This window comes from Scardinius erythrophthalmus (assembly GCF_964197995.2).
Source record: "Scardinius erythrophthalmus genome assembly, chromosome: 5".
NCBI lineage: Eukaryota > Metazoa > Chordata > Actinopteri > Cypriniformes > Leuciscidae > Scardinius > Scardinius erythrophthalmus.
In genome coordinates this window covers 25,372,392-25,390,666 of record NC_138225.1, presented here as the reverse complement: position 1 = coordinate 25,390,666, position 18,275 = coordinate 25,372,392, and the positions used below count along the sequence as shown (strand labels likewise).

The 18,275-nt window shown below is 38.2% G+C and overlaps 1 protein-coding gene across 1 annotated transcript in view; it reads right to left on the bottom strand.

Annotated features, from left to right (window-relative positions):
* Positions 1 to 1,250: 1,250 nt before the first annotated feature.
* Positions 1,251 to 18,275, bottom strand: part of eda (ectodysplasin A) — a 42,244-nt gene continuing 25,219 nt past the window's right edge. The window contains 7 exon segments of the mRNA XM_081367155.1: positions 1,251 to 3,510; positions 3,702 to 3,832; positions 5,888 to 5,939; positions 6,093 to 6,127; positions 6,511 to 6,696; positions 6,856 to 6,891; positions 13,466 to 13,529. Coding sequence (XP_081223281.1) covers positions 3,250 to 3,510; positions 3,702 to 3,832; positions 5,888 to 5,939; positions 6,093 to 6,127; positions 6,511 to 6,696; positions 6,856 to 6,891; positions 13,466 to 13,529 — 765 coding nt within the window. The 3' untranslated portion in view covers positions 1,251 to 3,249.

Below are 18,275 nucleotides of genomic sequence, written 5' to 3'. Positions count from 1 at the left end.
CTTTCTTTGAATCTTTAATGGAGCTAGAATAATACAAATGCCTCACGGGGCTCCTAATCCGATCAACAAATCCTGCCATAATCGGAGGCCCAATCAACAGGTTTTATGAGCGTTGTGTGCTGTAAATAGGCGCCCTCACTGTAAATAAACCAATGAGATGCTCTTAGGTTAAAACAGATCTCATATGAATCCATATAGAAGTGGAATGATCAAACAAACACACTTATATTTATTTGATGTAGCTGTGCTTTTTCAAGAGAGGCTGAGACATGGACCCTTTCCATTTAATTTGACCTTTAGTTGACCTGTTGAGATCTTAAAATCTCAGCACAATACATTTACATGCACAAAATTCACATTAGGCCTATGGCAAATGTATTCTTGGACCAAAAAGGTTTTGATTGTTGATAATCATATTGAAGAGATCAATGGAACTGTAAACAAGAGCCACATGAAGAAGTGTAATGAATGAGGAACCATGCAACATGGTGTGTCTGGAAGGTAGCCTATTCTCTCCAAAATATACCAATGAAGTAATTGCACAGAAACCTAAAAGTATCTTATCTACCTCCATGGTTTCGCAAATCAGTTCTTAGTATAAGGCCTATAGTCATCAACAGCACATCATACAGAACTGAGCAATGACAGCGAGGTGTGAGATGCAGGATGGATCGTTCTGTTCCCGTTTGAAGCAGTCAGGGGGCTTGTGAGGACGAGTCCTTGCTTTCTGTCTCGTGCTCTTTGACTTAATTGTCCTGAGATTTAAGACAAAAGCTTAGCATCAAGAGTGTATCCTGTCTTTTGTATCTGTGTGTGTACAATGTAGACAGTAAGACAGTAAGGAATGTGGAAGCAGAGGTGACGAAACCTTCATGTTTGTGAAAGAATGACATTTTAAGGTGTTATTAGCCATTACGTCACCCCGCAGACCACTTAACACTGAATACACACAGGTAGAAAAGATGTTTCTGTTCTACACACATATGGAACAGCAATGAAGCCGACATGCGTTGAGTGAGATGGATTTGGTTCCTCCACCAAAACTTTTAATTAACACAAACTTACACGGATCTGATGAACGAACACCACAACTTAGGCCACAAATATCTCTGCATAATCAGGATCACACAGACAGATACTGATGATTATTGAATTATGAGTGAAAAAGTTTTTTTTTTTTTTACACTAGGGGTCACTGCACACACACTCTTTCTCTTGGAACATAGAAAATGAAACCACCGTTTAAAAACCATCTTTCAAAAACAATTTAATAGGACATAAAAAAAACACCAGAGAGCAAAATATCTTATGTACATATATACAGTCCCTGTATAGTTTACAAATATACATTATCCTCAGTAAAATAAAGACACTTGTATCTAAAACACAAACACACAGCAGAAACAAAAACTAAAACAAGCTGTTGGTTGGATGTGATGTGTAAGGGAAGAAAGAGAGAGTTATAAACAAATCTGTCAGAACAATCACATTCAGACTCTCCTGCTTTTTTTTACATTTCCATGAGGAGACAGAGGAAACCTGAGGGCAGATTACCAGCTCCCTTTAGAAAGTTCCAGATAATTCCCACGGTTCTTTTTATTCCGAGACCTTTGAACACACAATAAAGCAGTTTGTTCTCACACTGAGGATCTTGGATCTGATTCCTATTAACTAAACTACTCTCATGATTCAGTCTTTCTCTAAAACCCATCAGATCCACAATCCTGAGCTGTCAGTCAGGCGCTGGAGAAATCAAAAAGGGCTGATTCATGACTTTATGATTCATGATTTTTATCAGTATGTGTTAAAGAGTCAAAGACAGAGGCTCAAATGTTCGGAATGGAACAATAGGTTACTGCTTACTGGATACTGTGCAGTATATACTGAATACTATATTATATTATACTGCAACAATGGATTATGAAACGCTAAATGTTTCAGTAGTATGCCACATTGTACCTCATCACGTCGCATGCTCAATTTGGCAAGTCATAATCTAATGTTTTTTTTTATTATCATATTTTGTGTACAATATTATATTTCTCATCAAATCATGAGGATATTGATAGTATTTTGCATTGTGGGATACCAAGTTTGCTGCTCAAGAAACATTTCTTATTACAAATGTTAAATACAGTTGTCCTGCTTGATACTTTTTCCAGGATATTTGATGAATAGGAAGTTCAAAACGACAGCAAATCGAAATCTTTTGTAACAGTATATGTCTTTACTGCCGCTTTTGATCAATTTCAGGTGTCCTTTCGGATAAAACTGAATAAAAGAAATGATCGACCCCAAACTTTTGAACACAAGTATGTATGTTAGTTATACTGCATGCACACTATATATTGCAGCAAAAGTAAGAGTAGTACAACAATATTCTATTCCGAACACAAGCCAAACTCTCCTAGTCAAACTCTCAGTGCTACGTTTCCAATAGAGGAGCACTTCTGCCCTCTACAGGAGGCATATGGTATTGCATATTCAGGATGTCGATGAAAGAAAACATGAAGTATCATTCATTTCAGTACCTGAACCACTGCCATCACATGCACACACTCAGTTTTTCATACAGGCAATGACAGTTAAAGAACAAAGAAATGAAAATAAAATAAAACTGTCAGGACTTCATTTTAAAAATGGGCTTCTTGACTGTGTGCGCGCGAAAGATCAGATATAACTGAACATAGATATTCTGTTTTACATACATTGCCAACATCAGTGCTTATTTGAATAGAATAGTACACAGGTTCACTATTTATGTGGTGTTGAATCAAATGAAGTGTGTGAGTATTGCTACTGGTGTCGGTTCCAGTCACTGAAATCATTGTAGGTGCACTTTCTCCCTGTGCTAACGCTGGATGGGCAGTGTGTGTGCCTGAATCTACATACACACACACGGCAACTGTGACGGCGCTGAGCTCATCCGGTCACACTGTTCATTCAGGAAACCAGTGTACCCATCTCATTCGTAAATAGACTGTTTGATTACTTGTGGTGCTAATGTTTGAGAACTAACAGAGGGTGTTTCAGTGCTCAGAGAGACTTGAATCTTTTTGTCAGTGTTGGTGATGCTACATAAGTCACGTTTGCCTGATGCTCGACAGATATGTTCATAAATTGCTGGCTGCAGATTGGTGGTGTCAATGGGGCGGGGATGGCTCAGCTGAGTTCAGTGGGTGTGGTCTGTGAGCTCATCAGCTCATGCACATCTAAAGAGCGTGATCTGCGTGTCTGATTAGGTGGACCTCAGGTGTGTCCGGCGGCCGGGGCGTCCCCTAGACGGATGCTGCCGAGGAAGGTGGTGTGGTTGCTCATGGAGATGGAGGTGTCTTCGTACACCATGCGAATGGAGATCCTCTGGCGTGCTCGCAGCAAACACACACCCGCGGTGTAGCAGGTGTTGAACTTGCGCTGGCCGGTCTCGATGCTTCGCGTGCAGCGCAAGAATGGAGTCTTATCTACCATCACTTCATAACTTGCAATGTCCGTGAAATTCAGGTAGTATACCTGTTGCACACACACACACACACACACACACACACACACACACACACACACAGAAAGCAAATTGGGATAATGGTTATTGATTTCTAATGTTAATATTGTTCAAATCAAATGTTTTTAATTGTATTTGTATGAAATGTATACTGTATATGTTTGTGTATAAGCAGTAGAGTTAGTCCAGGGACTGTACTCACTTCTACCTGACTATATATAAAGTATGTTCCGTCAAGCAGGACCTCCAGCTCTCCAGAGCGCGAGTGCATTTTAAACACTCTCTGATGGATTGAGATCATTCTCCAATTCTTCAACACACCTTCTGACAAATCTCACAAACAGACACCAGTAAATACTCAATCATCTGTTATGACAGCAGCGACACATAATTAACACACATACCCACTCTAAGGAGTTTTTACAGATTTCTACTTGCCTTGTTAATATTTTCACTGGCCCTTACACCCAAAAAAACTATACATTTCACATTAATAATCTAATTCTTAAAGGAACCGTATGTAAGATTGTGGCCAAAACTGGTACTGCAATCACTTTCAAATTACTGTAGAGCGGTGTATCCCCTCCCCCCTCCCCCCTGACTCGAGGTTGCCAGTCAGGATCCAGCAGGAACGTAGGCTGCTACAAGGAGCTTCCAATGGCAAGTGACGAGTCCTACACAGTACGTTTTTTTTCTGTTAATTATGTTTATGCTTCATGAGAGATGTTTCGACGTATTTCGGATTCATAACGAGGTCTTTTAGGTTTCGTAACGTTAGACATTTTTTATCCGACACGTTTGTAGCTGCAGCTGTGGTAACTAGAGCAGAGCTGGCAACCCGGATGCCGAAACACTACTGACTTCGTGATTGGTAGATAGGTGGAGGGTGGGGCATCAGGCCAAAACACAACATGACAACATCAACATCAGTTGAGGGCTGCAACTTCACTTTTAAATGACAATATCCTGGCCGTACTACTGTTGTCAGTGATATAAGTATTTGAAATGAACATGATTTCTTAATGTCTAGTGACATATCAGGGCCATTTTATGATTAATTGAAATACATTTCTTACATACAGCTCCTTTAAATATTAATTTCTCAGTGTTTGGGAGTAAACAGTTACATGTAACGGAGTTATGTAATTTACAAAATAAATGTAACTGTAATCTGTTAGACACTGAGAAAAAAAACGTCTAATTAAATCACAGTTACTTATGAAACCATTTCAAAGCTAGCTACATCTGAATAATTTCTGTAAAAAGCTAGGATATGCTGAATAATATTCATTTGTTGATTTGACTGTTTCTGATGTTTCCATTTTAAGGCTGTTTAGTAAAGCGATGCTATTCTGATGCTTTTGATTGATTTTCTTGATTGAATTTGCAGCTCACCACGTCTGCCTATTACATCAATCTACACTGCCACCGAAAGGTTTCGGCTACAACCTGTCTGAGAGTTGCCACCATGGCGAGTGAGAAAAATGCTTTCCAGTGCTGGAAATTTTCATTCAGAAATCTGTATTTAACCTCAGAAAAATCTCAAAAGAAAAAAGAGGTGCTAAAGACGGCTTAAAATATTATAATCTTAATTAAAGTGATTACTGCCAGACTTTCAAAATCCTTCATCAGTGTTGAGTACTGCGGTAAGGTTAACCCTGCCTGGTTTAAATGTTTGAAACGGTTGAAAACATTTGTAAGAAATTCAGACAAGTAATCAAATGTAATCAGTTACATTACTTTAATAAAGTAATTGAAATAGTTACACTAATTATTCGATTTTAAATGGGGTAACTCGTAATCTGTAGACTATTCCATTTCCAAAGTAACCTTCCCAACACTGATTATTCTGAATAATTTAATTATAATTTAATAATCTTACACACACACACACACACACACACACACACACACACTGCATAATATCATTACAATTTAAAATATTATTACAATTTAAAATAACTGTTTTCTTACATAAAAGCCTTTTTTTAGTATCAAGGTTGAAAACCGTTGTGCTGCTTAATATTTTTCTGGATAATATAACGAATAGAAAGTTAAAAAACAGTATTTACCTGAAACATTATAAATGTCTTTACTGACACTTTTGGTAAATTTAATGTGTCCTTGCCGAATAAATATATTAATTTCTTTCAACAACAACAACAACAATAAATGACTGACTACAAACATTTAAACAGTAGTGCATTATTTTGTCCCATCAAATGTTGCTTCTTTTTTTTTTATTAGCACGAAGGCCAGCCGGCCATCCTTATAGTTGAAGCCTTCGTACAGCCTACAACACGTCATGCCAACACACAATATCAATAAGCATTTTCAAGAATATGGATGTAGGTGTGTGTACGCAAGGGATCATTATTTAACTCTTACCTTCTTTCACTTGGATAGTGGTTTCCTGACCTTGAAGATGCACCACAGCTGGCTACAGAAACAAATTAAAAAGCACGTTTTATGTACAGTCTTACACATGCTCATTATCATGATCTACACATCCAAACATCATCTTTTTTTACTGAGAGAAAGTAGCATGGCGAGATGAGCAGTGTGGTGGTGGAGGTCAGGACATCGCACATACCTGGGTCTCTCTGTGCTTGGCTTTATCGGCGCCACCTGTTGACACAAAGGGGAAAAGAAATTTGTTGCTTTTGGATAAAAAGCATCTACTACGTGACAAATTGTTTACAATACTCTAAGTTTGAATCGTGTAATCGTAATATGCTAAACAATCGTGAATTAACTGTAATTGTGGGCACTGCTTATGTCACCTGTCTTGCGCTATGATCTGTTCACACCAAGAATGAATGAATCTTTGTAGCAACAAGCCTTTCCATTTAAACACTGAATTCCTATGGATTGTGCAGCAATAAAGCAACATTTAGGTTGACTTTGAAATGTTGTGTTGCTCTTGCTCTGTTGCATCGCTCTTGATGTGAACAGCCCTTTAAACAAGCAGCTTGCTGTGACTGCTTGTAGAGGCAAGTGTCTGTGTTAACCTGAAGGTCCCTGTGGTCCAGGTGGACCTTGTGGTCCAGGTGGCCCAGCGGGTCCAGGAGGGCCAGGTGGGCCAGATGGACCCATTGCGTTACTGCCTGGGATCCCCGGGATGCCTGGAATTCCAGGTGGACCTTGTGGACCAGGTGGGCCTGGAGGTCCAGGAGCGCCAGGGGGCCCTTTCTTGCCTAAATAGAGAGAAAGAGAGAGAGGAATGCAATATCATTCTGACAAAAAGTGAAACAGTTAAAGCACTCAAAAAAAAAAAAAAAAAAAAAAAAGAGAAGCAAAACAAACCACATCAAACCTGCCACTCAATTTTCAAATAACAGTGAAAATGAAATTACCCTTTTTCCGCTCTCCTTTCCTTTTTCCGCTATTTTCTGCAAAAGGGATAAGTGATGATCAGTTGGAAATGTATCATTTTACATTCACAATTGCATTCCCCCCCCCCTCCTGAATGTCTGCTTCAGATTCCAGAAAAGATGATTTATTTAAAGAGACTGTTTATTTGCTTCTCACACACACACACACACACACACACACACACACACACACACACACACACACACACACACACACACACACACACACACACACACACCTAGCATTTCATTTTTAAAATGTGCATGGGCCTGTACACTCTCTGTTTGTTTGGCCACATGTAAGTATGTGTATGCATGTATTTTTTGCTTAATAACATTTTTCACTGAACAACAAACTATAATACAATTGAAGCAACATATGTAGACCCACCAGTCAAACCATATCTAGTAAGTGTGTTTGTGCGTGTGTGAATGTGTAACAAATCGAGCACATCCGTAATAAGTCTGACAAAATCCAGTGTTTCATACGCAGTCTTGCCCACACACACACACACACACACACACACACACACACACACACACACACACACACACACACACACACACACACACACACACACACACACACACACACACACACACACACACACACACACACACACACACACACACACACACACACACAGACAGACAGACAGACAGACACACACACACACACACACACACACACTCTCAGGAGACAGATCTGTGTTCCTAAGGCCTGAGGTCACTCCTGTGTTTGTGTTGGCTAGTATTCAGGGGTCTTTTTTTCGCAATAAAACTACTTCAACTCATTTGTAAATGACTGCTGCTTTAAGTGTGTTGTCTGGTGAGCTTCGCACGCGATATCTATTTTTCTCAAAACACAGAATATCAAAAGTGAAGAGAAACAACTTGCTGGCTTTAATCTTTTCCTGTAATCTTCCTTTTTTCTCATTATATGAAAAACAACAGAAGGGGAGAGGGAGCTTAAATTTGAATGTAGACCAACAAGCACACATGTGACCCTGGATCACAAAACCAGTCACAAGTCGCACGGGTAAATGTGTGGCAAGAGCCAACAATACATTGTATGGGTCAAAATTATCGATTTTTCTTTTATGGCAAAAATCATTAGGATATTAAGTAAAGATCATGTTCCATGAAGATATTTTGTAAATTTCCTACCGTAAATATATAAAACATTTATTTTTGTGAGTGAATGCAGCACAATCACGAACATAAATGGACATCTTTAAAGGCGATTTTCTATTTTTTTTGCACCCTCAGACTTCAGATTTTCAAATAGTTGTATCTCGGCCTATTATTATCCTATGCTAACAAACCATACATCAATGGAAAGCTTATTTATTCAGCTTTAATATGATGCATAAATCCCAATTTAAAAAAATTGACCCATGTGACTGGTTTTGTCATCCAGGGTCACATATATATAAAATAAAACATGCACAACAAAAAACAAACATGACACGTAATAAGCATCTGCAGAAGTCCCTGTGTCCTTTGATGAAAAATTTATGTTTTTGTACATTTTTAGTGATCAAGGAAGTTCTGTTTTTTTTTGCCAACCATATAATTTTTTACTTCAGTGTATTAGAGTTGCCAGGTTTTAAAAGCTTAAGATAAAATAAACATGCATATAAATTTAACTGAATTTCGCCCTCACAAAATATTCCAGTCTGCTTCACAAACCCTCAGTTTGTGTTTGCAAAACCTTTGTTATTATCTATATAATTCTTACTACTACTCGAAAACATTTCTTCATCAGAAAATGTTTAAATGAAAAGACTCCCAGATGTAATGTTTGTTTGACAGAGTGAATGTACTCCCTCTGGTGGTGACGGTGAGCTTCAGAGAAGCATCAGAAAAATTCCATTTTGTAGTTGCAACTTTTGACTAATTTTACACATGAATATAAATGCAACTGAGAATATATTTTAGAAGTATTTTAATCACATGATAAGCACAGTAGTAAGTGCTTTTTACTGTTGAAAAACATCCATAAAAAACAATTGGTCTGCATGTGTGCACGCGCATGTTTGCACGTTCGTCAAAAGAATTTCAAGGGAGGGTTACTTGACAGTGGGTATGTCTGTGTTTGTTTTAAATAGGAGAATAAAAAACGAGTGTTAAAAGTCTTTAATGAATGGAACAAATTAGCATCAAAGACAGACAGTATTGGAACCATATTTCACACCAAACATGCAGCTGCACACACAAACACACCGAACACCAGCTGTACATTCACAAAGTGCATGTTTATGAGGCCACAAAGTGAGTGAGTTTGTGTATGTCCATGTGCAAGTGCTTTGACCCATGAATCTGAGAAGTGGGAAGAAATTAGTGTGACTTTTGATCACAATAATGGATTAGAAATGGCTTCCTTATTAAATAATCATGCGCTTCCATACAGTTTGGCACTAGAAGGAGAAACTCATGCATCAGTGCTTGTCTAACAGTCTGATGGTTTGGTTTTTACACTAAAATCTAGCCAGTTAAAATTTGTTGTCAACATTTCATGGAAATTTAGTGGAACAGAATTAGAACTAAGCCATAAAAATCAACTTTAACATGAGTTATGTGTGTGCACGCTCTTCAAAATGAGCTCACGGCGATGAGTGAGGTCTATAGTTTCAAACACGCACATTGAGCTGTATGCAATATCCTATATGTCTACCTAACAGTATGTTAGAGATTTATTAACATCCATACACTGCTGTCAAATATACAGAGATTTACAGCTCAGCATATTACAGGCATTGTTTCCTGAGGTCATCTGCGGCACACTTGAGTGCGCCATTCTACTAGTGTGTGTAAGAGATTTTAATGTGCAATTCAGTGTTAATTTAGTTGACAAATAAGTCAAAGTTGACTTCAACAACATTTTGTCGCAGATGAAAATGAGATTATAACTAAATAAAAAACAGTTTTTGATGGCAAAAACTATAACGAAAATCTATTGACCTTTTCGTCAATAAATAAGAATGAGATGAAAATCTTAGGCATGCACGATTTGCAAAAAAGTTTAAATCCTACAATTAAAGGAATAGTTCACTTTAAAATGAAAATTCTGTCATCATATACTCACCCTCATGTTGTTTCAAACCTGTATGAATTTCTTTCTTCTGCTGAACAGAAAGGAAGATATTTAGAAGAATGTCAGTAACCAGTTTCTGGGTCCCATTGACTTTCATAGTAGGAAAAAAATATACTATGGAAGTCAATGGGACCAAGAAACTGTCTGGTTACTGACATTCTTCTAAATATCTTCCCTTCTGTTCAGCAGAAGAAAGAAATTCATACAGGTTTGAAACAACATGAGGGTGAGTATATGATGACAGAATTTTCATTTTAAAGTGAACTATTCCTTTAATCTCTTTGCATGGTAGGGAGGTTAAATGGGCACATTTGAATGGCAAAGTTCCCGTCGGGTTAATAGCATACACTTGCTGCATGTCTTATAAAACGTTTAAAAATGTCTGTGAGAAAGAGAAAAACAGACATATGAATAAATTTCACGTCAAGGAAAACAAGACCATTTATAAACCGTGTCGAGCGTCAAGCGTCGGGAAAACAAAGAAATGTAAAATACAATACAATAAGGGCTCGAAAATAAGGACTGCACCATGACCCGGGACAGTTGAAGGAATTGACAAAAAGTTTATCATGCACCTGCACGTGTTTTGCTCATTTAATCAACAAAGAAATTTAAGCTATTCAAGTGCAAGAAGACGTGAAAGAGAACTCAGTTCTGGACGGTTTACTGTGTGCTCACACTAAGCGCTCTCTTTTGGACAGTGCGCGAGTGCTGAATTGAGATCGTGCTTGAAAGGACAAACACACACAAAAAATATATCAAACTGTGAGAATTCATTTAAACAGTTGGTTATGTCTTGTTGTGAAAATAAGCCTGAACTAGCTGCTGTCTGAGTCCTTAAATTCAAACAACAAAAGAAAAAGAGAAAATCACTCACTGCTCTTGACTGAGCAACTTTAGTAGCTTCCACACTGGAGCCGAGGGAGTGCAGAGCTGGGGCGGAGCCGACGGGCTGACAGGTCGAGGTGGAGTCAAGGGCCTGGGGGACCGAGGTTAAGCTGGGGAATCCACATAATCGGGAAGCCCGAGATGAAGCTGAAATGCTGTACGGAGTTAGCGGTGGGGTCAGAGCACAGGAGCTGGACGACACCAGTGGAGCCGGCGCATCCAGGGGACTGGACTGGACTGGACGGAACCAGCGAAGGAGATGGGACCAGGAAGTCGGGCGGAAACTTTGGAGGAAGAAGGTCTCAGGATGGGAACGGAGCATCCAGACAGCCGGATGAGACCGGCAGGGAAGTCGTTGAATCAAGGGTGAGGACTCGGGAGGGAACTGGATTCGCTCCTGCCTCTGGGATGGATTGGACAGCACACCTCGACTCTGGGATGGCCCAGGTGGTCGGCTGTAGCGCGTGGTCTGAGGTAGGCATGGGCTTGGGCTCCTTTTCTGTCTCGCAGATGGTGATAGAGGAACCGATGTGCAGCAACACCCACCCCAGGTACTCCGCCAATGTCCTCCGCTCACAGAGGAGGAGGAGACGCAGTGCTGGTAAGTCCATTTATTTTTGTGCTTTTAAGGTTGGTTATACTGTTACGTGTTGTAAGCACATAACACAAACGAACTAGGAATATTTTAAACAGTCTTTAATGACGAATGCAGGAAATTGGTAATAAACTCAAGGAAATAACACATACATACATACAGGCAATAACCAAAAGAGGAGTGAACTGAACAGGGAGTGTATACGCAGGAGATAACAATGAACTAAATAAGACACAGATGATAATTACAAGTAACCATAGAAACAAACAGGGAAATAATCAGAAACCAAGGAAACTGAAACTAAACAGAGCAGGAAAACAGGAACTAAGGGAATCAAAATCCAAGTCCATAACCGTGACACTTACTGTGTTTTTGACATGCACAACAAGAGTAAAGCCAATTTTGCTATTCTCAATACCAGTTGAAACACAATAATTGCCTTTTGTGTTTATATTGATAACTTGCCAAGATCGGCATTTTGACCAAAAAGTGCATTTGACTGTTCACACGCGGTCACATTACCACAAGGTAATATAGCACAACTGTCTAGTGCTGAAATGGGGCAGTTCAATGGGCCAGTTTATGGGGGTAAAACAATACCAACTCCTCTCAGACTTCCTTTTTGGAATAGGACAGTTACAGTAAGTGTTGTCTTGCTGACCTCAGCTCCACAAAAAAAGTAATTATTATATAAGAGCCCATATTTTAATTTGTAGGCTGTTATCTCAGAAAAGATCTCAGGCAAAAAAAGACACATTAAGTCAAGTCAAGTCAAGTATATTTGTATAGCGCTTTTCACAATACAGATTGTATCAAAGCAGTTTCACAGTATTAAATTAAAATAATACAACAAGGTTTGTTTCTAGTGAAATTTATTGACTGATAAAATTAAATTAAATATTCCCAAAATATCCCCAACTGAGCAACACACTAGTCATAGTCAAGCTCTTTTAAGCCAGCGAACAATAATAATAATGTATAATATATAATTATAGTATAATAAAATAGTACTATTATTAGTATTGTATGATAATACTAATGATAAATATAACAATTATTAATAAAGTTGAATACGACAAAAGTGGACCAAAGAAAGATTTGTTTTATTATTTAAAATATTATTATTCTTGTCATTCTACCAATGTGAAATATAAAGCTATACCACATAATCTATAGTATAATTCCTTTCCTGATCCACATTCCACATTCATTTAAAAGAAGTACATATTGTTAGTTAACATTAAACTGCTTTATATCATATACTGTATATCGTATCGGTCATCAGTAACCTTGTTATCTAGACATCTGCTTTAGCAGTGGTTGCGATGGTATTTGTGTCTAGTATGCATGCATGTTATCTGTGTTGTGTCAGTATTTGCTTTGGCACATGACGCACACAGGTGCAAAAGCTGAAACGGTAGAACTCCCGATTAGAGCCAGTCACTGCACAGCACATAATCAAAGCCAAAACCACCTGCCAATCAAACCGCTGCCAACTGGAGCCAATCATGGCAGTGGAAAGCGGAGTAGGTAACCAAAGCTGGAGTCGGCAAATGAGAAAGAGAGAGAGAGAGGTGCAATATTGCTTTGTTAGAAGCTACTAGAATGGAAAAAGGAGAGGGATTTCACATATAAACTACTGGTGTGCGCAGAATAGCCCAATAATGAGTAAGATGGAAGGAATGAATGAGGGGGAGAGAGAGAGTGAGAGGTAGCATGATCAAATGAAGGAAATGCATCTCGTTCTGAACTCTAAACCACATCAAAAAGAAATGCTGGCAATCTCACAGGCTTTATACTTTACACACACACACACACACACACACACACACACACACACACACACACACACACACACACACACACACACACACACACACACACACACACACACACACACACACACACACACACACACACACACACACACACACACACACACACACACACACACACACACACACAATATAAGCTCTGAATTTCATGAATACCAACAACAGTTTTTTTTTTACCTGAACGTTTGGTACGATGAATGACTCTCTCCAGCCCTCTTGTGTGCTCATCCCTCCATCTGCTCTGTGAAGATGAAGGAATACGTTTTTTTTTTTTTTTTATACAGTGCAGAAGAATAAAATTAATTCATGGAGTCATTTCAAAGCATTTTACATTTTAACTCCAGCTTAAGTTTGGGCCAAGACATGATCAATGACACTAATCCACTTCTTCATAAAATAAATGTCACCATGTAAATTAAACTACACATGCACACACACATACACACACACCTCTGCTAAAAAGACAACACATAATGAAGAATGTGTGTGTGTTGAGAAACCCTGTGGATTTACAGCATAAAGACATTCCATTTGTATGATCTAGCACACAAACACACACACACAAAATCACGTAAACATAATGAATTATTTAGAAAGGAAATACTTTTCTTATCATTATCTCACATATGACCAGAATAATAGCTCTGCGTGCCTAAAGGACGCACACACACACACACACACACACACACACACACACACACACACACACACACACACACACACACACACACACACACACACACACACACACACACACACACACACACACACACACACACACACACACACACACACACACACACAGCTTATCATAGATCCTATATTCAGGGATAACTATCAGGTCAGGATACTTCAAGTCAGTCTGGAGTTCCCATGTGTGTTTATACACAGTGAATGAAAGGTTGAGAAAAGAGAAACTCTGGGTCAGTTGCAGTAGCACATATCTGTGTCTGTGTCAGTAAGACAGAGAACATAACCCTGTCGCGCTTCACAGTAGAGTCACGTTACAAGACCTAGACTGCCATTGTCATCTTCATTGCAGTATTGTTGAAGGGAAAGGAGTCTGAATTCACACACACAGACTCATTGAGCGGGGTTAGCGGGGTCATGCAGCTGTGTCTGGGTAAAATTTGTGTTATTTATGTGATTAGAGAAGCCACTAAATCACAAAGTTCAGCCCCAGAGTGCATTGGGTGTCATGTGTATTCACGTATCCATCTAAAACATTGACGTGCGAGCGTGAACATGAATTTGTGTGTGTTTTACAAGTAAGATGACACTTTTAGATCTGTAAACACCTTGCTGTGTTTTTTAATCCACTGTGTGTTTGAAATCAGACACTGTACACCCGTCTTCCTGCCAGAGGATGTTCCAGCCTTTGGACATGATGTTCTGGCTCAGAGTCTCTATGTGTGTGTGTGTGTGTGTGTGTGTGTGTGTGTGTGTGTGTGTGTGTGTGTGTATGTGTGTGAGAGAGAGGATTGAAAACATTTCTCCAAGCTTACAATGATCTGCTTATTTACAATTACGATCAGCAACAAAAGAAAGAGAGTACGCAGGTTAAATTACATGTACTTTAGGGACCAAACAGACCATAGAAGTTAGCCAAATCTGACAAAACCTGCATTTGGGGACATCCAAGTCGCCATCCTAACTAAATGGGATTTAAATAATGTGTTTCTAATATTAAACATGCAAAATGTTTTCTTTTAGGCGTATGGTTTGGGTTAGTGTGCAGCAATTATAATTAGCTTGAAATATAAACAGTAGAATTCTATGGTATGTCCTCATTTAGCAAGACGTGTGTGTGTGAGAAATAGATTTGTGCAGTCTAGACCTTGTAACTCGAGTCTAGTGCGAGACATCTCATCTGTCTCGTTTACACACACACACACACACACACACACACACACACACACACACACACACACACACACACACACACACACACACACACACACACACACACACACACACACACACACACACACACACACACACACACACACACACACACACACACACACACACACACACACACACACACACACACACACACTAAATTAAACATTGTACCCCTTTTAAAGGCACGATATGTAACTTTTTTGCTTTAAAAATAGCAAAAATCACTATATCTATGTTATATATATTTTTTTAGTTGTGTACTTACATTATCCCGACTGTTTCCAACAACTTTCAAACCAGGAGAAATTTGTAATTTCAATCGAAAGACATGGCAAGCAGACTTTGGATAAAAAAGGAGAACTAAAACGAGAATCAATATCAGCGCGGTGTTTTCGAGATGCCGAGAGCTCCCATAGACAGTATATAAACGAGAGCTCCACGTCCGAGACTTCGACCGCTCCTACATGTACTTTATTAAACAGGTGAGCACATTTACATAAAACTAATCAATGTTTTATAACGTTCAACAATGATAAAATGTTAGAATATGATCTGTATGTTATTTAATCTCGCTCACTGCTAGTCTCATACAGACAAACTAACACACAGAATAACATTATAACTTTAACACACTCAAATGCAGTTTAGTGTGACAGTGTAATGTTAGACCAAGTGAAACAGTGCTGCGTTACCTCACAAGTTTAATTTGTCTAATAAACTGATCTGTGAGTTGTAATTCTGCACTTGCGTGTAGTTCGGTAGAATGAAATGTCCATAATCCTTTTATATCCGCGGGACTCGCGTCACGTGTGGAGCTGATAGCTGTCTCTTAGCAATCCCGAACTGCTTCATATCACAGTCATGATAAAAGCATCGATGTATTCAGTCATCCATAAACATTATTAGATCGGTCGGCTTGACGTTGACGACAAGATCCATAATTCTTAGCAAATGTTGCGTCATCAAACTATGCCTTTGTTATTGTAAATAGGTTAGCGACCCCTAGTGGCGAAAAATTCCATACTGTGCGTTTAACTGCACACCAATCTCTCAATCACCAATCAAACGTAATTACAAACTTTATCTTACTGCATTATCATGAGAGATGAACAGTGGTATTATTTATAAGGTAACATTTTACAAAAAAGTTTTTCACATTAGTAAATGTAAAGAAATTGATCAAACCTTACAGTAAAGACATGTATAATATTACAAAAGATTTCAAATAAATACTGTTCTTTTGAACTTTATACCCATTATATAATCCAGTAACATTCAAAACATAGATCACAGCTTCCACAAAAATATGAAGTAACACAACTGTTTTCAACATTGATAATTCTAAGAAATTTCTTCAGCAGCAAATCAGCATATTAGAATGATTTCTGAAGGATCATGTGACACATGATACAGTACAGCTTTGCCATCACAGGAATACAATTACATTTTAAAAGATATTACAATAGAAAACTGTTATTTTAAATGTCACACTATTACTGTTTTTACTGTACTTCTTTCAAAAACATAAAAAACTAAATCTTACTGACTACAATCTTTTAAAGTGGTAGTGTACCAAATACATGAACTAATGTGAACGAATTGAACCTTATTGTAAAGTGTTACCAAAACACACTAGAGGACACAAAAGCGAGAAAGAGAGATTTGTCTTTTCGACCACCCACAAACCTGATTGGTCAAATGCTCCATCAAGCTAAAATTGCTTCCCTCAAACGTGTGTCCGCATGTGTGTACATTTCTTTGTGCTTGTAAAACATGAGATTGTGAACAGATAAACGCTGCTGCATGATGAATACGCACATGTGATTAGTTTGTCAGTTGTCACTGAGGACAGATAAACTCACACCCTCATACGTACACACATGTAGACTCACACATACACATGTGTTGCTCTGTAACAATATTTATAGTAAGGGTACACACTGTACGAGGCCTAATTTATTTCTGTTTGAATTGTATGACATAGCGTGTTGAAGAAGTTGTGTATGTGTGTGGTCTGAGCTAACGGTAGCATCTATTCCACTCATACTTATTTTGACATTTTCCATTCTTTCCGCTGACAGCCAGAGAAAAACGACCTTTTTAATCAGTCTGACCACACACACATACTCGCAACACAAACACAGCACAACAAAAGAAAGCGTGTGTATATCACATTAATACACTGCACTTTATTTACATTTTTCTTATTTTTCTGAAAAACTAGGGGCAATTTTTTTCCAAAAACTTTCCCTCTACACAAACAGTTTAAACCTGTTGATGACCAGTTCAGACAATCTTCACATTTAAACACTTCTCACAATGTAATTAGGGCTTCTTATTCTGTTATTTGTGTCACTTATTACTTGGTTATTAACTGGATCCAAAATGCTATATGTTTGCATCATCAACGTAACTATCATCGCTACAGAACTCTGGAGTAAAGCACAGCAACATCTCAGTGTTAAATATTTGATTTGATTCTGATTCCCAAGCTTTCTTTCAATTTGATTCTAATATCTAAACTGGGCATATTTTGGATATATTGTCAATTTTGCTTACACATGGAGAAAAATATGCTGTAAATGATTCATGGACCCATATAATTTGGTACATTACAAAACTACTATTAACATGTATTCATACATATTAATCAACAACTAAAAACTGCTATGTAGATATGGATGGACTTTAAATTGCAAATAATTTCTTGTGCAAAACTATAATTGTTGTTGTTGTCGCGGGTGGTTGCAGGAAGCCAGATGAAGATGAAGAATAAAGTTCCAATACGAAGTTTAATAAGGATAATAAAAATAATAATCAGACAGGCACGAGCAACACACACTAAATGTAGCATAGACCGAACACTGAAGGACTGTGAGGGAAGAACTTAAGTAGTGACTCGAAGAAGATAATTAATGATGTGCACCTGAACAGAATGAACTAATAACAGTAACCATAGAAACAAAGGAGTGGCAGAAAAATCAAACAAAGGAACACATGATGTGAATGAAAACAAACTAAAAGTCCATGATAACTAAGACAAGCTGAACATAACTGTGAAAGTTAGCTATAGATGTAAAAT